This window comes from Oncorhynchus masou, chromosome 19 (genome assembly GCF_036934945.1).
Source record: "Oncorhynchus masou masou isolate Uvic2021 chromosome 19, UVic_Omas_1.1, whole genome shotgun sequence".
NCBI lineage: Eukaryota > Metazoa > Chordata > Actinopteri > Salmoniformes > Salmonidae > Oncorhynchus > Oncorhynchus masou.
The window spans coordinates 25,223,750-25,244,854 of record NC_088230.1 but is presented as its reverse complement, the minus strand read 5'-3'; the positions used below and the strand labels follow the sequence as shown (position 1 = coordinate 25,244,854).

Here is a 21,105-nt window from a genome sequence, read left to right as displayed (position 1 = left end):
GTAAAGTGTTGGTCATGTTTCATGAGCTGAAATAAAAGATCACAGAAATGTTCCATATGTGCAAAAAGTTTATTTCTCTCAAATTGTGTGGACAAATTTGTTTACATCCCTGTTAGTGAGCATTTCTCCTTTACCAAGATAATCCATCCACCCGACAGGTGTGGCATATCAAGAACTTGATTAAACAGCATGATCATTACACAGGTGCATCTTGTGCTGGGGACAATAAAAGGCTCCTCTAAAATGTGCTGTTTTGAAACAACACAATGCCAGAGATGTCTCAAGTTGAGGGAGCGTGCAATTGGTATGCTGACTGCAATAATGTCCACCAGAGCTGTTTCCAGAACATTTAATGTTCATTTCTCTACCATAAGCCGCCTCCAACATCGTTTTAAAGAATTTGGCAGTATGTCCAACCAGCCTCACAACTGCAGACCACGTGTAAATGAGCCAGTCCAGGACCTCCACATTAGGCTTCTTCACCTGTGGGATTGTTTGGGACCAGCCACCCGACATAGCTGATGAAACTGGGTTTGCACAACCAAAGAATTTCTGCACACTACTGTCAGAAACCGTCTCTGGGAAGCTCATCTGCTTGCTTGTCGTCCTCACCAGGGTCTTGACCTGACTGTTCGGCATCGTAAGTGGGCAAATGCTCACCTTCGATGGCCACTGGCATGCTGGAGAAGTGTGCTCTTCACGGATGAATCCCGGTTTCAACCTTACCGGACAGATGGTATCGTGTGGGTGAGCGGTTTGCTGATGTCAACGTTGTGAACTGAGTGCCCCATGGTGGCAGTGGGGTTATGGTATGGGCAGGCTTAAGATAAGGACAATGAACGCAATTAAATCAATGGTAATTTGAATGCACAGATACCATGATGAGATCCTGAGGCCCATTGTCGTGCCATTCATCCACCGCCATCACCTCATGTTTCAGCATGATAACGCACATCCCCATGTCACAAGGATATGTACACAATTCCTGGAAGCTGAAAATGTCCCAGTTCTTTCACGTTTAGCATACTCACCAGACATGTCACCCATTGAGCATGTGTGGGATGCTCTGGATCTACGTGTATGACAGTGTGTTCCAGTTCCCGCCAATAAACAGCAACTTCGCACAGCCATTAACCTCTAGAGTCGAGCAATCCCGTATCCGGGAGCGTAATCATAGCATCGAGCTGATTAGCATAATGCAACGTTAACTATTCATGAAAATCGCAAATGAAATGAAAGAAATATATTCACTCACAAGCTTAGCCTTTTGTTAACAACACTGTCATCTCAGATTTTCAAAATATGCTTTTCAACCATCGCTACACAAGCATTTGTGTAAGAGGTATTGATAGCTAGCATAGCATTAGCCTAGCATTCAGCAGGCAACATTTTCACAAAAACAAGAAAAGCATTCAAATAAAATCATTTACCTTTGAAGAACTTCGGATGTTTATAATGAGGAGACTCTCAGTTAGATAGCAAATGTTCAGTTTTTCCAAAAAGATTATTTGTGTAGGAGAAATCGCTCCGTTTTTTTCATCACATTTGGCTAAGAAAAACCCTGAAAATTCAGTCATTACAACGCCAAACTTTTTTCCAAATTAACTCCATAATATCGACAGAAACATGGCAAACGTTGTTTAGAATCAATCCTCAAGGTGTTTTTCACATATCTATTCGATGATAAATCATTCGTGACAGTTGCCTTTCTCCTCTGAACCAAATGGAAAAGTGCACGCAGCTGGAGATTGCGCAATAATTTCGATGGAGGACACCAAGCGGACACCTGGTAAATGTAGTCTCTTTTGGTCAATCTTCCAATGATATGCCTACAAATATGTCCCAATGCTGCAGACACCTTGGGGAAACGACAGAAAGTGTAGGCTCATTCCTGGCGCATTCACAGCCATATAAGCAGACATTGGAACACAGCGCATTCAAAATCTGGGGCACTTCCTGTATGAAATTTAATCTTGGTTTCGCCTGTAGCATTAGTTCTGTGGCACTCACAGACAATATATTTGCAGTTTTGGAAACGTCAGAGTGTTTTCTTTCCAAAGCTGTCAATTATATGCATAGTCGAGCATCTTTTCGTGACAAAATATCTTGTTTAAAACGGGAACGTTTTTTTATCCAAAAATTAAAAGAGTGCCCCCTATATCGAAGAAGTTAAAGCGGAGTGGGACAACATTCCACAATCAGCAGCATGATTAACTCTAAGTGAAGGAGATGTCACACTTCATGAGGCAAATTGTGGTCACACCAAATACTAAGTGGTTTTCTGATCCCAGCTCCTAACCTTTTTTAAGGTATCTGTGACCATCAGATACATATCTCTATTCCCAGTCATATGAATCCATAGATTAGGGCCAAATTAATTAATTTAAATGGACTGATTTCCTTATATGAACTTTAATTCAGTAGAATCTTACAAATTGTTACATGTTGCATTTCTATTTTTGCTCAGTGTATTTATTACACAGCTTGTTAGTTATTTCAAAACATGATCAGTAGAATTCCCTCTTGAAGGATAAGAAAAGATTAAACCAACTAACCAATCTATCAATCTTACCTTGGGCTCAGGATTGCCAGTCATGATCTTGAGCAGCTGGTGGAGGTGGGGCCAGTTGCCTTGAGAGTACCAGCCAGGCTTGTCCAGGGATGGCAGCCCTTCACTCTCCTCCACATCATTCACTACAGCCAGGAAAAAGACAACAACAACCACAAAGTAACCACACAGATCGACCACACCGCTTAGCACACAACCACGACACCTCTCTACCTCTCCACCACATAACTCAACACTGGGCCCACAAGCAAATGTGACATATTTCAGGAAACTAGGCGTATGTCGCGTGTCACTACTTCACAGGAGAGGCATTTGAACGTAAACTTTTTTTAAATCAAAACACATTTTTGGGGGGGCAGAAATGCATTCTGGAATATTTCATATGCCTTAGAACAAACGTGTATGCCATCTGTAAATATGAATAAAATGGTGAAATTACAAGCCTAGTTGGTTTAGCCACAGAAAAAGGCAGGAACCTTTCCACTAGCTATGATGGGCTGAGATATTGGATGGGTTGGACATGCCGAGAGATTAGTTCGGATTTGTCTACCATGTAGCTCACTTCTGTCTATAACATGAGCTGGTCAGTATGTGTCGGTAATCTTTTCTAACAGAGATTTTTTTAAAGATATAATGTAGAACTGCAAAAGTGTTGTTCTCCACTTTCTGGAGGACCGAGTTTTGAATACAGTGGAATGCCCGGTGGAATTAGAGTACGATAGCTAAGGAGATGGAGAAAATTCTGTTGTTTGATTGCAAATATGCAGAGGGAGTTGAAAAAAGAACACACAGAAGGCTGTTGTATAAAACACCTGTATCCAGATTACATCTTCAAACTCAGGGGAACCATGGCATCCGTGACCGATAGGGAGAAGCGTCCATCCATGTATATGGGTAGGATAGTCTAGCTAGCTAAATTTTCTGATGTTATATGTTTCTAATTTTGGCAGAAAGTAGTTTAAATTTCAAGTTAAAGCGTACGGTTAGCTGGCTGGCTCGCTAGCTAACGTTGCGTATATGATCTGTGTAGTAATATTATTCATATCTCAGAGGCATTTGCATGGCTAGTTATAGCCTAATGTTAGCCATCTAACACTGAACCTGGTTGGCTAGCTGGCTACCTGCAGATTCATGCAAGGTAGTAACGTTAGGAGTTGGGATTATGGTTCTTTGTTTAGCTAGCTAGCTACATGCCTAAACAAAATACTCTTCTATGTAAGTAACCATTTCACTACGCCTTCTGTGTCCTGTGCATGTGACAAATTAACTTTGATTTTATTTGATATAGTATGTGTTTACCAGAGACGGTAATGAGACCTGCACCAAAGTCAAATTAGGATATAACGTTAGGCTAATGAGACAGTGTCTACATTCTAAGATTTCTTTGGTAGAGTTTATTTTCCTGTAACAATGAAGACCTTGTCAAGCTATATGATATTGTCATTATTTGAACTGGCTAGCCAGCTAACTTAACATTAGATAGCTAGCTAACAAGCTAGAAACGAACCAAAACATTGTTTAGAAAGTAGCTTTTAGTTGCCTGGTTTGCTTGATTGACATATCCTAAATTCATTTTTAAAATGGGTGGATTTATTGACTATTTTGGACCACGAGGCCGCTGATGTCATGCAGCCTGTACTTTTTGTGTTTAGTACATGGCCTCACATGTGAATCCTTAAAGGGGTGGCTGGGGCTAAGGTGTGTGTACGATGCTAAATGGGTGTAGAATAAGATGGGCTCTCCAGTAGGTTTACCAAAACATTCAAGGGCCATTTTCTCAAAAGTGAGGTTACAAGTTTATCAACTTTCAAAGCAGAATGACTTTCCAATTGTTCCTCAACTGTAGTGTATGATATACCATTTTCTAGCTCAGTTTTTACTTTTCCAAAGTAAAAAACACTATTTCAAATTTTGCTACATAAGACCGAATTGAGCCAGTCTGTAAAAAATATGGATTCTAACAAATATGGATACTATCATATACATCACTTGTGAGGGATAAAAGTAACTAATTTAAAATAGATTTTTCACAGGTGCCTAATTGGAGCTACTGTACTTCCATGAGTATGTTTCCTAAACAGATATAGTGCACTACTTTTGAACAGGGCATACAGGGCTCTATGTAGGGAATAAGGTGCCATTTGGGACACAACCATGTAGGCTCGTCTGCTTCCTCCTTTTTCAGGCACTCACTCACAGAAGTCACACATTATACAGGAAAGTGTGTCAATGACATCATGGAAGCATTTACAGTTCATAAATAACACCCAATGATCTTTCCAAACTTCAGAAACAACGTGGTTTATGTCTTAATGCTCAACAACAGCCAAGTACTTTTCACCAAGAGAAAAGTCTATCTATATAGTCATTCCTGGTTGACTAGAGGGGTTTTTGGCCTGCTTGATTGGGCTGCTGCTGGTTAGCAAAAACCACAGTCTGTTTCAGTTTGTGCAAGGGGGTAGTGGAGCATAGCCAATACAAGATACAGAGAAGCTGGAATCTAAACTGCACCACACAATTCTCACAGCATAGCATAATACTCACACAATAGTAACTGCTGGGAGGGAGGCCCCAAAAAGTTCCTTGAAAACAAATCGAATGTTTAGCTGAACTCAGTAAAAGAGCTTAGGCCTACCGGAATCTCCATTGTGTAAATAGAACTGTATAAACTTTGTTATTCCTATTGTGTTTCATCTTCAAAGTCCTTGTGCCTGGATTAACTGATTGGTGCTTAAGACCAGCAGCAGGAAAACCTCTACTTTCATTTGTTAAAACAACAGCCCTTGACAAAGTCGGCTGCAGGTTCAAATCAAATCAAACTATTTGTCACATGCGCTGAATATAAGAAATGTAAACTTTACAGTGAAATGCTTACTTACAAGCCCTTAACTAACAGCGCAGTTCAAGAAGAAGAAAATATTTACCAAGGAGACTAAAATAAATAGTAACACTATATACTGGGGCCACCGGAACCGAGTGTGCGGGGGCACAGGCTAGTTGAGGTAATCTATATATATGTAGCTGGGGGCGAAGTGACTATGCATAGGTAACAAACAAACAGCGAGTAGCAGCAGCGTACAAAGGGGGGGAGGGGGGCAGTGTAAATTGTCCGGTGGCAATTTAAAAGAAAATGTTCAGCAGTCTTATGACTTGGGGGTAGAAGCTGTTGAGGAGCCTTTTGGTCCTAGACTTGGCGCTCTGGTACCACTTGCCGTGCGGTAGCAGAGAACAGTCTATAACCTGGAGTCTCTGACCATTTTATGGGCTTTCCTCTGACATCGCCTATTATATAGGTCCTGGATGGCAGCTTGGCCCCAGTGATGTACTGGGCCGTACGCACCACCCTCTGTAGCGCCTTACGGTCAGATGCCGAGCAGTTTCCATACCAGATGGTGATGCAACCAGTCAGGATGCTCTCGATGGGGCAGCTGTAGAACCTTTTGAGGACCTGGGGACCCATGCCATATCTTTTCAGTCTCCTGAGGGGGAAAAGTTGTTATCGTGCCCTCTTCACAACTGTCTTGGTGTGTTTGGACCATGATAGTTTGTTTGTGATGTGGACACCAAGGAACTTGAAACTCTCGACCCGCTCCACTACAGCCCCGTTGATGTTAATAGGGGCCTGTTCGGCCCTGCCTTTTCCTGTAGTCCACGATCAGCTCCTATGTCTTGCTCACATTGAGGGAGAGGCAGTTGTCCTGGCACCACACTGCCAGGTCTCTGACCTCCTCCCTGTAGGCCATCTCATCGTTGTCGATGATCAGGCCTACCAGTGTTGTGTCGTCAGCAAACTTAATGATGGTGTTGGAATCGTGTTTAGCCATGCAGTCGTGGGTGAACAGGGAATATAGGAGGGGACTAAATACACACACCCTTTGAGGGGCCCCGGTGTTAAGGAGAAGCTTAGTAGACGATCTGTTGGGGCGGTATGCGAACTGGAGTGGGTCTAGGGTGTCCGGGAGGATGCTGTTGATGTGAGCCATGACCAGCCTTTCAAAGCACTTCATGGCTACCGACGTGAGTGCCACAGGGCGGTAATCATTTAGGCAGGTTACCTTCACTTCCTTGGGCACAGGGTGGTCCTTGGGCACGATGGTGGTGTGCTTGAAACATGTAGGTATTACAGACTCGGTCAGGGAGAGGTTGAAAATGTCAGTGAAGACCCTTCACAGTTGGTTCGCGCGTGCTTTGAGTGCACGTCCTGGTAATCCGTCTGGCCCAGCAGCTTTGTGAATGTTGACCTGTTTAAAGGTCTGGGTTTCCCTTTGTAGTCCGTAATAGTTTCCAAGCCCTGCCACATCTGACGAGCGGCAGAGCAGGATTCAATCTTAATCCTGTATTGACGCTTTGCTTGTTTGATGGTTCGTCTGAGGGTATAGCGTGTTTTCCTACAAACGTCCGGGATTAGTCTCCCGCTCCTTGAAATCGGCAGCTCTAGTCTTTAGCTTTATGCAGATGTTGCCTGTAATCCATGGCTTCTGGTTAGGATATGAACTTACAGTCACTGTGGGGACAATGTCATCGATGCACTTATTGATGAAGCCAATGACTGAGGTGGTGTATTCCTCAATGCCATTGGATGAATCCCGGAACATATTCCAGTCGGTGCTAGCAAAACAGTTCTATTAGCATAGCATCCGCGTCATCTGACCACTTCCATATTGAGCAATTCACTGGTACTTCCTGCTTTAGTTTTTTCTTGTAAGCAGGAATCAGGAGGATAGAATTATGGTCCGATTTGCCAAATGGAGGGCAGGGGAGAGCTTTGTATGCATCTCTGTGTGTGGAGTAAAGGTGGTCTAGGATATTTTCTCCCTGGATGCACATGTGATATGCTGGTAAAAATTTGGTAACACTGATTTAAGTTTGTCTGCATTAAAGTCCCCGGCCACTAGGAGCGCCGCTTCCGGGTGAGCATTTTCTTCTTTGCTTATGGCCTGATAGAGTTGGTTGGGAATTTTGGAGACTCATGTTAAAAGGAACCACCAGCTTTCATATGTTCTCATGTTCTGAGCAAGGAACTTTAACTTTAGCTTTTTTACATGGCACATATTGCACTTTCTTCTCCAACACTTTGTTTTTGCATTATTTAAACCAAATTGAACATGTTTCATTATTTATTTGAGGCTAAATTGATTTTATTGATGTATTATATTAAGTTAAAATAAAAGGGTTCATTCAGTATTGTTGTAATTGTCATTATTACAATTAAATAAATACGCTGATTAATTGGTATCGGCTTTTTTTTGGTTCTCCAATAACCAGTATCGGTATTAGCGTTGAAAAATCATAACTGGTTGACCTCTAGTCCACGGTGAGTAATAGCTTTTCTGATGTACAGAAGTTATTTTCGTTCATAAGCTACGGTAGCAGCAGCATTATGTACACAATAAGTAAAAACATTTTTTGACACAAACTGCATAGAAATAACAAAATAGCTCAATTGGTTGGGAGAATGTAAAACGTCAGCCATGTTCTTCGGCGCCATCTTTTAGACACTGTTGTTGATACGTTCAATGTGATATAAATATTTTGGCAGAAGATAGAAAGCAGAGACTTGGGGGTGCGGACTCTCGCACGCACACACAAACGCGCACACACACACACACACAGCTGTGAGGACGTACGGACCTTGACAGAAGATGGAATGAGAAGTATGTGGTCTCTGGAAGACCACAACTGAGCACAAAAACACACACACATTTCTATCTCTGAGCCCCCCTCCAGATTAGAATGTGAAATCCGGTGGCATTTTCACTGTAACCAAAGTGAGGCTGTATGTACAAGGCAAATATTTAGAGAGACCTGGCCTGGCTGACATCCTTTGGACAAATGACCGCTGAAGGAAGGTCATGTTTAATACGAGACTGGGAGGAGTCTGACACCAGCAGCCAAAGTAAAGAATCAATTTCTAAAATCTCTCAGTCGAATACAGTACCTGGCAGGAACGGGGCTCTTCTTAAGGAGTAGATCATGTTATTATGTCCTGTATAAGACTAGAGCTCATTGCCTTACAGTATGTGTCCCAGTCCATCAACTTGAAGCTCATGTTGAAAAAAATGTAAAATGGGGTTTTACATTTTTTTCGGTAGGTACAGAATTGATGAGCTTTTGAATTATCAATGGATATAAAACTGCACACACAAAACTGTTGTGGTGACATGATAGCAACCTGCTGATAGTCAACTAGCTTAGCTTTGAGCTGTACTTGTCAGCTCTTTATGTGATCAACTTGACAGGAAAATACAGCAACACCATTGGAACATAATAACTGAGGCAAAATAAGTGACAGTGATGCTGTATCCAAAAAAGCACCAAGGCATACAGTATCTCTGCTACATTATGGAATAAGATCTCTCCCAGTATCTCTGCTACATTATGGAATAAGATCTCTCCCAGTATCTCTGCTACATTATGGAATAAGATCTCTCCCAGTATCTCTGCTACATTATGGAATAAGATCTCTCCCAGTATCTCTGCTACATTATGGAATAAGATCTCTCCCAGTATCTCTGCTACATTATGTAATAAGATCTCTCCCAGTAACTCTGCTACATTATGGAATAAGATCTCTCCCAGTATCTCTGCTACATTATAGAATAAGATCTCTCCCAGTATCTCTGCTACATTATGGAATAAGATCTCTCCCAGTATCTCTGCTACATTATGGAATAAGATCTCTCCCAGTATCTCTGCTACATTATGGAATAAGATATCTCCCAGTATCTCTGCTACATTATGGAATAAGATATCTCCCAGTATCTCTGCTACATTATGGAATAAGATATCTCCCAGTATCTCTGCTACATTATGGAATAAGATATCTCCCAGTATCTCTGCTACATTATGGAATAAGATCTCTCCCAGTATCTCTGCTACATTATGGAATAAGATCTCTCCCAGTAACTCTGCTACATTATGGAATAAGATCTCTCCCAGTAACTCTGCTACATTATGGAATAAGATCTCTCCCAGTAACTCTGCTACATTATGGAATAAGATCTCTCCCAGTAACTCTGCTACATTATGGAATAAGATCTCTCCCAGTAACTCTGCTACATTATGGAATAAGATCTCTCCCAGTATCTCTGCTAGATTATGGAATAAGATCTCTCCCAGTATCTCTGCTACATTATGGAATAAGATCTCTCCCAGTATCTCTGCTACATTATGGAATAAGATCTCTCCCAGTATCTCTGCTACATTATGGAATAAGATCTCTCCCAGTATCTCTGCTACATTATAGAATAAGATCTCTCCCACATTATAGAATAAGATCTCTCCCAGTATCTCTGCTACATTATGGAATAAGATCTCTCCCAATATCTCTGCTATAGTATGGAATAGCAGCAGCCACTGACTGAGGCTATATCTGCCAACGTAGCGAGGGCTGGAGGAGGTATGAATATTTGAATAACTGGGTCATTGTGTTACATACATACCGCATCCATTCCTGGCAGGAACGCGGTCCAGATGTGGGAGCATACCAGAGTTTGTGCACACCTTTAGGAACCGACCGTGATTTAATAGGTGCCTGAGCAGGAAAACTACGATCACGTGTGGATAACAGATCAAATTAGAAATACTGACAGCTAATATGAACCTAGTTTAAACCCTAATATGTCTGCAAGTAGAGGTGGTGTGATGGTCACCACCTGTCTTGATGCTAGCTTATCTTACTGGTTTCAGAAGAGATTTGATTTGACGTTTGGGTTTTATCTTCTGGAAGACAACTCCACAAGTAGTGCTTTTCTCATCCTAAAAAAAGGAAATAATTTGCAGTAACCACCATCATGAGATTCCACTAGGCTATAAAGTCCACAGCCCTGTAATGCTCTTTATGATGTCGGCAGAGAGCTGATCTAGTGTTTACTGTTGGTGGAGTGTACTGTACGTAGGGTACTGATGGTTTTCTGGGAAGTGGGATCCTGTATGGACAGGCAGACCAACAGACAGGCAGGGAACCAGGTACTCACCCAGGGTCCTGAAGGGCCTCTGTTGGGGCACCAGTGAGAAGAATCCAGGCTTCAAGGCGTTGGTGATGATGATGTCAAACAGCTCCTCCCAGTCCTTCCTGTAACAGCCAATGAGAAACAAACCCCTGATTATTAAAATACATCAGCAAATACTGTGAGATCAAAACCTGGCCGCTATCCAATTGGATTTGTGTTGCACACAAAAACTCATACTTGAACTAAACATTGGCAATGTTATAAAAAACATGAACCATAAACAGTGTATTTATGAAAAGAGCACATGGAAAATGTTAAGGAACCTCTTAAGGATCGGCCCCCTTATTGTTTTGCGCCTACAATGACATACCCAAATCTAACTACCTTTAGCTCAGGACCTGAAGCAAGGATATGCATATTTTTTTTATTCCATTTGAAAGGAAACCCTTTTGACGTTTGTGGAAATGTGAAATGCATGTAGGACAATATAACACATTAGATCTGGTAAAAGATGATACAAAGAAAAAAAAGTGTGTTTTTTTGTACCATCATCTTTGCAATGCAAGAGAAAGACAATCATGTATTATTCCAGCCCAGGCACAATTGAGATTTTGGCCACTAGATGGCAGCAGTGTATGTGCAATGTTTTAGACTGATCCAATGAACCATTGCATTTCTGTTCAAAATATTGTATCAAGACTGCCCACATGTGGCTAATTGGTTAAATAATAAATATTAATACAATTCATAACTGTGCACTCTCCTCAGACAATAGCATGGTATTATTTCCCTGTTATAGCTACTGTAAATTGGACAGGGCAGTTAATCTAACTTCTCTAGGGTAGGGGGCAGCATTCGGAATTTTGGATGAAAAGCATGCCCAAATTAAGGAACACTTTTTTTTGTTTGTTGAGAAAAACAAACTCAGGCCAAAAAAGACATACAGTCATGGTAATTATTAACACTGGCTTAGTGTTAGCATCACGCTCCAAGCACTAGCAGACATTCAGACCAGGGTCGCATCATGTCTCCAGGAGTTTACCTGGACCTCCTCTCTGCTGACCTGGCTAGAGCTGATGGGGATTACACTATGAGAAAGAGACCTCTCACTGAAGCCCTACGTGGTCAGGTACAGTACTTACCCCGAATGGAGGCCCAGGATCATTCAGAGCACTGCCTTTTGATATAAAACTCACAATTCTAAAGCTAGGTCATATGCATGCAGGACCATATCTGTCTCAGAGTCATACACCCTGGCAGCTTCATTAAATAGTACCCGCAAAACACCCGTCTCAATGTCAATAGTGAAGAGACGTGATGCTGGCCGCCTTGGCAGATTTGCAAAGAAATAACCATAACTCAGACTGGCCAATAAAAATAAAATATTAAGATGGGAAAAAGTACACAGAGGAACTCTGCCTAGAAGGCCAGCATCCCGGAGTTGCCTCTTCACCTTTGACGTTGAGACTGGTGTTTTGTGGGTACTATTTAATGAAGCTGCCAGTTGAGGACTTGTGGAGTGTCTGTTTCTCAAACCAGACACTAATGTACTTGTCCTCATGCTCAGTTGTGCACTGGGGCCTCCCACTCCTCTTTCTATTCTGGTTAGAGACAGTTTGCGCTGTTCTGTGAAGGGAGTAGTACACAGCGTTGTACGGGATCTTCAGGTTCTTGGCAATTTCTCGCATGGAATAGCGTTCATTTCTCAGAACAAGAATAGATTGATGAGTTTCAGAAGAAAGTACTTTGTTTCTGGCCATTTTGAGCCTGTAATCAAACCCACAAATGCTGATGCTCCAGATACTCAACTAGTCTAAAGAAGGCCCGTTTTATTGCTTCTTTAGTCAGGAAAACAGTTTTCAGCTGTGTTAACAAAATTGCAAAATGTTTTTCTAATGCTCAATTAGCCTTTTTCAATGATAAACTTAGATTAGCTAACACAACCTGCCATTGGAACACAGGAGTGATGGTTGCGGATAATGAGCCTATGTACATCTATGTAGATATTCCATAAAAAAATCAGCCGTTTCCAGCTATAATAGTCATTTACAACATTAGCAATGTCTACACTATATTTCTGATCAATTTTATGGTATTTTATTGGACAAAGAATGTGCTTTTCTTTCAAAAACAAGGACATTTCTAAGTGATCCCAAACTTTTGAACAGCAGTGTACATACATACATATACACACTTGCTTTAGAATATACAGTGGCTTGTGAAAGTATTCACCCCACTTGACAATGTTCCTGTTTTGTTGCCTTACAACCTGGAAGTAAAATAGTTTTTTTTTTTTGAGGGGGGTGGTATCATTTGATTTACACAACATGCCTACCACTTTGAAGACGCAAAACTGCAAACTTGAGCGTGCATAACTATTCACCCCCCCCCCCCCAGCAATTACAGCTGCAAGTCTCTTGGGGTATGTCTCTATAAGCTTGGCACATCTCGCCATTGGGATTTTTGCCCTTTCGTCAAGGCAAAACAGCTCCAGCTCCTTCAAGTTGGATGGGTTCCGCTGGTGTACAGCAATCTTTAAGTCATACCACAGATTCTCAATTAGATTGAGGTTTGGGCTTTGACTAGGCTATTCCAAGCCATTTAAATGCTTCCCTTTAAACCACTTGAGTGTTGCTTTAGCAGTATGCTTAGGGTCATTGTCCTGCTGGAAGGTGAACCTCCATCCCAGTCTCAAATCTCTGGAAGACAAACAGGTTTCCCTCAATAATTTCTCTGTATTTAACGCCATCCATCATTCCTTCAATTCTGACCAGTTTCCCAGTCCCTGCTGATGGAAAAACATCCCCACAACATGATGCTGCCACCACCATGCTTCACAGTGATGGTGTTCTTGGGATGTTGAGAGGTGTTGGGTTTGCGCCAGACATAGCGTTTTCCTTTATGGCCAAAAAGCTAAATTTTAGTCTCATCTGACCAGAGTACATTGTTCCATATGTTTGGGGACTATCCCACATGACTTTTGGCAAACACTTTAAGCAATGGTTTTTTTCTGGCCCGCTCTTCTGTGAAGCCCAGCTCTGTGGAGTGTATGGCTTAAAGTGGTCCTATGGACAGATACTCCAATCTCCGCTGTGGAGTTTTGCAGCTCATCTTTGGTCTCTTTGTTGCCTCTCTGATTAATGTCCTCCTTGCCTGGTCTGTGAGTTTTGGTGGGCAGCCCTCTCTTGTCAGGTTTGTTGTGGTGCCATATTCTTTCCATTTTTTAATAATGGATTTAATGGTGCTCCGTGGAATGTTCAAAGTTTCTGATATTTCTTTTATAACCCAATCCTGATCTGTACTTCTCCACAACTTTGTCCCTGACCTGTTTGGAGAGCTCCTTGGTCTTCATGGTGCCACTTGCTTGGTGGTGCCCCTTGCTTAGTGGTGTTGCAGACTCTGAGGCCTTTCAGAACAGGTGTATATAGATTGCACACAGGTGAACTTCATTAAATTAATTATGTGACTTCTGAAGGTAATTGGTTGCACCAGATCTTATTTAGGGGCTTCATAGCAAAGAGGGTGAATACATATCATATCAAAGTTTATTTGTCACGTGCGCCGAATACAACAGGTTACAGTAAAATGCTTACTTACAGGCTCTAACCTGTAAGTAAGTGCAAAAAAGGTATGAGGTGAACAATAGGTAAGTAAAGAAATAAAACAGTAAAAAGACAGTGAAAAATAACAGTAGCGAGGCTATATACAGGTGTGAGGCTATAAAAGTAACGAGGCTACATACAGACACCAGTTAGTCAGGCTGATTGAGGTAGTATGTACATGTAGATATGGTTAAAGTGATTATGCATATATGATGAACAGAGAGTAGCATTAGCGTAAAAGAGGGGTTGGCGGGTGGTGGGTGGCGGGACATAATGCAGATAGCCCGGTTAGCCAATGTGCGGGAGCACTGGTTGGTCGGCCCAATTGAGGAAGAATGTACATGAATGTATAGTTAAAGTGACTATGCATGTATGATAAACAGAGAGTAGCAGCAGCGTAAATGAGGGGTTGTACACACAATGCAAATAGTCCGGGAAGCCATTTGATTACCTGTTCAGGAGTCGTATGGCTTGGGGGTAAAAACTGTTGAGAAGCCTTTTTGTCCTAGACTTGGCACTCCGGTACCGCTTGCCATGTGGTAGTAGAGAGAACAGTCTATGACTGGGGTGGCTGGGGTCTTTGGCAATTTTTAGGGCCTTCCTCTGACACCGCCTGGTGTAGAGGTCCTGGATGGCAGGCAGCTTAGCCCCAGTGATATACTGTATTGGGCCGTACGCACTACCCTCGGTAGTGCCTTGCGGTCAGAGGCCGAGCAATTGCCATACCAGGCAGTGATGCAACCAGTCAGGATGCTCTCGATGTTGCAGCTGTTGAACCTTTTGAGGATCTCAGGACCCATGCCCAATCTTTTTAGTTTCCTGTGGGGGAATAGGCTTTGTTGTGCTCTCTTCACGACTGCGTTGGTGTGTTGGACCATTCTAGTTTGTTGTTGATGTGGACACCAAATAACTTGAAGCTCTCAACCTGCTCCCTTACACCCCCGTCGATGAGAATGGGGGCGTGCTCGGTCCTCCTTTTCCTATAGTCCACAATCATCTCGTTACTCTTGGTTACGTTGAGGGAATGGTTGTTATTCTGGCACCACCTGGCCAGGTCGCAGTTGTAAATGAGAACTTGTTCTCAACTAGCCTACCTGGTTAAATAAAGGTGAAAAAAAAGGTTTCTGACCTCCTCCCTATAGGCTGTCTCGTCATTGTGGGTGATCAGGCCTACCACTGTGTGTCGTTTGCAAACTTAATGATGGTGTTGGAGTCGTGCCTGGCCATGCAGTCGTGGGTGAACAGCGAGTACAGGCGGGGACTGAGCACGCACCCCTGACGGTCCCCATGTTGAAGATCAGTTTGGCGGATGTGTTACTACCTACCCTCACCACCTGGGGGCGGCCCGTCAGTAAGTCCAGGATCCAGTTACAGAGGTAGGTGTTTAGTCCCAGGTTCCTAAGCTTAGTAATGAGCTTTGAGGGTACTATGGTGTTGAACGCTGAGCTGGAGTCAATGAATAGTATTCTCACATAGGTGTTCCTTTTGTCCAGGTAGGAAAGGGCAGTGTGGAGTGCAATAGAGATTGCATCATCTGTGGATCTGTTTGGGGGGTGGGTTGGAGTGGGTCTAAGGTTGGAGTGGGTCTAGGGTTTCTGGGAAAATGGTGTTGATGTGAGCCATTACCAGCCTTTCAAAGCACTTCATGGCTACGGACGTGAGTGGTCTGTAGTCATTTAGGCAGGTTGCCTTTGTGTTCTTGGGCACAGGGACTATAGTGGTCTGCTTGAAACATGTTGGTATAACAGACTCAATCAGGGACATGTTGAAAATGTCAGTGAAGATACCTGCCAGTTGGTCAGCACATGCCCGGAGCACACATCCTAATTCATCTGGCCCCGCAGCCTTGTGTATGTTGACCTGTTTAAAGGTCTTACTCACGTTGGCTACGGAGAGCGTGATCACAGAGTCATCCGGAACAGCTGATGCTCTCATGGATGACTCAGTTTTGCTTGTCTCGAAGAGAGCATAGAAGTGATTTAGCTGGTCTGGTAGGCTCGTGTCACTGGGCAGCTCGCGGCTGTGCTTCACTTTGTAGTCTGTAATAGTTTGCAAGCCCTGCCACATAAGACGAGCGTCGGAGCCGACGTAGTATGATTCAATTTTAGCCCTGTATTGACACTTTGTCTGTTTGATAGTCCGTCGCAGGGCATAGCAGGATTTCTTGTAATCTTCCGGGTTAGAGTCCCGCACCTTGAAAGCAGCAGCTCTACCCTTTAGCTCAGTGCGAATGTTGCCTGTAATCCATGGCTTCTGGTTGGGGTATGTACGTACAGTCACTGTGGGGACGACATCCTTGATGCACTTATATGCACGCACCACTTCTGTTTTTAAGATATATATTTTTTTCCATTTCACTTCACCAATTTGGACTATTTTGCGTATGTCCATTACATGAAATCCAAATAAAAATACATTTAAATTACAGGTTGTAATGCAACAAAATAGGAAAAACGGCAAGGGGAATGAATACTTTTGCAAGGCACTGTACCTTTATTATTCCCCATAAACCCTACCAGCCTTCCCCCAATTGCAGTAAACTAATAAACAATAACACTTAGGCTTCTACCTTCAGTTTATACATATTTTAAAGATAAACTATTTTACAATAGTTACAGTGGGGAGAACAAGTATTTGATACACTGCCAATTTTGCAGGTTTTCTTACTTACAAAGCATGTAGAGGTCTGTAATTTTTTATCATAGGTACACTTCAACTGTGAGAGACGGAATCTAAAAAAAAAATCCAAAAAATCACATTGTATGATTTTTAAGTAATTAATTTGCATTTTATTGCATGACATATGTATTTGATCACCTCCCAACCAGTAATAATTCCAGCTCTCCCAGACCTGTTAGTTATTCTTTAAGAATACTTTAGTATTGCCAGTATAACAGTATAACTTCCGTCCCTCTCCTCGCCCCTATCTGGGCTCGAACCAGGAACACATCGACAACAGTCACCCTCGAAGCAGCGATACCCACCGCTCCACAAAAGCCGCGGCCCTTGCAGAGCAAGGGGAACAACCACTCCAAGTATCAGAGTGAGTGACGTTTGAAACGCTATTAGCGAGCACCCCGCTAACTAGCTAGCCATTTCACATCAGTTACACCAGCCTAATCTCGGGAGCTGATAGGCTTGAAGTCATAAACAGCTCAATGCTTGAAGCACAGCGACGAGCTACTGGCAAAACGCAGGAAAGTGCTGTTTGAATGAATGCTTACGAGCCTGCTGGTGCCTACCATCGCTCAGTCAGACTGCTCTATCAAATCATAGACTTAATTATAAAACACACAGAAATACGAGCTTTAGGTCATTAATATGGTCGAATCCGGAAACTATCATCTCGAAAACAAGACCGTATTTTATCTAACGGGTGGCATCCATAAGTCTAAATATTCCTGTTACATTGCACAACCTTCAATGTTATGTAATAATTACGGCCCAAACTAAAATATTTGTTGTATTATTTGTTGTCTTTTCAAGTGGATTAAACTGAAATTGCAACCAACTTTCTTAGGCTTATTGATAAATATAACGATATTTGAGATTATTTTGTTTTCAAATAACTGAAAGTGAGCAGATGTCATCTGAATAAAAGGTAAAAGGCCATTATTGAACACGGGGTGAGACATTCTGACTAATTTACCAGTATAACTAGTATATTAGTATTTAACTTTTTTATGACTGATGCCTTCAGTGAGAGGTCTTAAGCTTTAATATTTAATAATTTCTGCCCTCCGAATTCATATTTGTTATATAAATAGGCCCTTTTAAATTTGCCTGGCTTACCATTAAATAATATTGAATATTTTTTGCTCATATAATTTAACAGTCTGATGGCCTTGAGATAGAAGCTGTTTTTCTGTCTCTCGGCCCCAGCTTTGATGCACCTGTACTGACCTCGCCTTCTGGATGATAGCAGGGTGAATAGGCAGTGGCTCGGGTGGTTGTTGTGCTTGATGATTTCTTTGGCTTTCCTGTGACATCTGGTGCTGTAGGTCTCCTGGAGGGAGGGCAGGTAGTTTGCCCCTGGTGATGCGTTGTGCAGACCGCACCACCCTCTGGAGAGCCTTGCGGTTGAGGGAGGTGCAGTTGTTGTACCAGGCGGTGATACAGCCCGACAGGGTGTTCTCAATTGTGCATCTGTAAAAGTTTGTGAGTGTTTTAGGTGACAAGCAAAATTTCTTCAGCCTCCTGAGGTTGAAGAGGTGCTGTTGCACCTTCTTCATCATGCTGTCTGTGTGGGAGGACCATTTCAGTTTGTCCGTGATGTGTATGCAGAGGAACTTAAACTTCCCACCTTCTCTGCAACTGTCCCGTCAATGTGGGTGGGGGGTTGGGTGCTACCTCTGCTGTTTCCTGAAGTCCACGATCATCTCCTTTGTTTTGTTGACGTTGAGTAAGAGGTTATAACCCTGACACCACACTATGCTGATGGAAGTCTAGTTCTCAGGGCTCTCACCTCCTCCCTGTAGACCGTCTTGCCGTTGTTGGTAATCAAGCCTGCCACTATAGCGTCGTCTGCAAACTTGATGATTAACTTGGAAGCGTGCATGGCCACGCAGTCATGGGTGAACAGGGAGTACAGGAGAGGGCTGAGAACGCATCCTTGTGGGGCCCCAGCAGTGAGGATCAGCGGGGTGGAGATGTTGTTCCTACCTTCCCAACCTGGGAGCACCCCGTCAGAAAGTCCAGGACTCAGTTGCACAGAGCGGGGTCGAAACTAGAGGTTGATTATGATTTTTCCGATACCGATTATTGGAGGACCAAAACAAGCCGATACCGTTTAAATCGCCTGATTTTTATATATATATGTAATAATGACAATTACAACAATACTGAATTAACACTTTTATTTGAACTTAATATAATACATCAACAGAATCAATTTAGTCTCAAATAAATAATGAAACGTGAAATGAAATGTTCAATTTGGTTTAAATAATGCAAAACCAAAGTGTTGGAGAAGTAAAAGAGCAATATGTGCCATGTAAGAAAGCTAACGTTTAAGTTCCTTGCTCAGAACATATGAATGCTGGTGGTTCCTTTTAACATGATTCTTCAATATTCCAAGGTAAGAAGATTTAGGTTGTAGTTATTATAGGAATTGTAGGACTATTTCTCTATACCATTTGTATTTCATTTACCTTTCACTATTGGATGTTCTTATAGGCACTATAGTAAAGCCAGCCTAATCTCTGGAGTTGATAGGCTTGAAGTCATAAACAGCGCAATGCTTGAAGCACAGCAACGAGCTGCTGGCAAATGCACAAAAGTGCTGTTTGAATGAATGCTTACGAGCCTGCTGCTACCTACCACTGCTCAGTCAGACTGCTCTATCAAATATGAAATCATAATAACACACAGAAATACGAGCCTTAGATTGTTAATACGGTCAAATCCGGAAACTATCATTTAGAAAACAAAACGTTTATTCTTTCAGTGAAATACGGAACCATTCCGTATTTTATCTAACGGGTGGCATCCCTAAATCTAATTACTGCTGTTACATTGCACAACCTTCAACGTTATGTCATAATTATGTAAAATTCTGGCAAATTAATTACGGTCTTTGTTAGGAAGAAATGGTCTTCACACAGTTCGCTACTAGCCAGGCAGCCCAAACTGTTGCATATACCCAGACTCTGCTTGCACAGAATGCAAGAGAAGTGACACAATTTCCCTAGTTAAAAGAAATTCAGGTCCCAAGCTTAATGATGAATTTGGAGGGTACTATGGTGTTAAATGCTGAGCTCTAGTCAATGAACAGAATTCTTACATAGGTATTCCTCTTGTCCAGATGGGTTATGGCAGTGTGCAGTGTGATTGCGATTGCGTCGTCAGTGGACCTATTGGGGCGGTAGGATTTTGGAGTGGGTCTAGGGTGTCAGGTAGGGTGGAGGTGATTGACTAGTCTCTCAAAGCACTTCATGATGACAGAAGTGAGTACAACAGGGCAGTAGTCATTTAGTTCAGTTACCTTAGCTTTCTTGGGAACAGGAACAATGGTGGCCATCTTGAAGCATGTGGGGACAGCAGACTGGGATAGGGATTAATTGAATATGTCCGTAAACACACCAGCCAGCTGGTCTGTGCATGCTCTGAAGACTCGGCTATTAATGCCGGCTGGGCAGGCAGCCTTGCGAGGGTTAACACGTTTGAATGTTTTACTCATGTTGGCCACGGAGAAGGAGAGCCCACAGGCTTTGGTAGCGGGCCGTGTCAGTGGCCCTGTATTATCCTCAAAGTGAGCAAATAAGTTGTTTAAATTGTCTGGGAGCAGGACGTTGATGTCCACGACGGGGCTGGTTTTCTTTTTGTAATCCGTGATTGTCTGTAGACCCTGCCACATACGTCTCGTGTTTGAGCAGTTGAATTGCGACTCTACTTTGTCTCTATACTGGCGCTTTGCTTGTTTGATTTCCTTGCGAAAGGAATAGCTGCACTGTTTGTATTCGGTTATGTTTCCAGTTGCCTTGCCATGATTAAAGGCGGTGGTTCACTCTTTCAGTTTTGCTTGAATGCTGCCATCAATCCACAGTTTCTGGTTAGGAAAGGTTTTAATAGTCACAGTGGGTACTACATCTCCGATGCACTTGCTAATAAACTCGCTCACTGAGTCAGCGTATACATCAATGTTATCGTCTGAGGCTATCCAGAAAACATCCCAGTCCACGTGATCGAAGCAATCTTGAAGCGTGGTCAGCCCAGAGTTGGATAGACCTGAGCACTGGCGTTTCCTGTTTTAGTTTCTGGCTATAAGCTGGGAGCAACACAATGGAGTCATGGTCAGATTTGCCAAAGGCAGGGCGGGAAGTTAGAATAACAATGATCCAGAATGCTACCAGCTCGTGTTATGCATTCAATATGCTGATGGAAGTCTTGTTCTCAGGTTAGCTTTGTTAAAATCCCCAGCTACAATAGATGCAGCCTCAGGATGTATGGTTATACATGGCTGTAATTATAATTGAAGAGAATT

General features: G+C 42.5%; 1 protein-coding gene across 1 annotated transcript in view; it reads right to left on the bottom strand.

Annotated features, from left to right (window-relative positions):
• LOC135506054 (5'-nucleotidase domain-containing protein 1-like) overlaps positions 1–21,105 on the bottom strand; it is a 79,415-nt gene that overhangs the window by 13,473 nt on the left and 44,837 nt on the right. Inside the window, exons 8-9 of the mRNA XM_064925428.1 lie at positions 10,546–10,643; positions 2,573–2,694 (exon numbers count right to left, since the gene is read on the bottom strand). Of these exons, the coding sequence (XP_064781500.1) occupies positions 2,573–2,694; positions 10,546–10,643 (220 nt within the window). The remainder of the gene's footprint in view (positions 1–2,572; positions 2,695–10,545; positions 10,644–21,105) is intronic.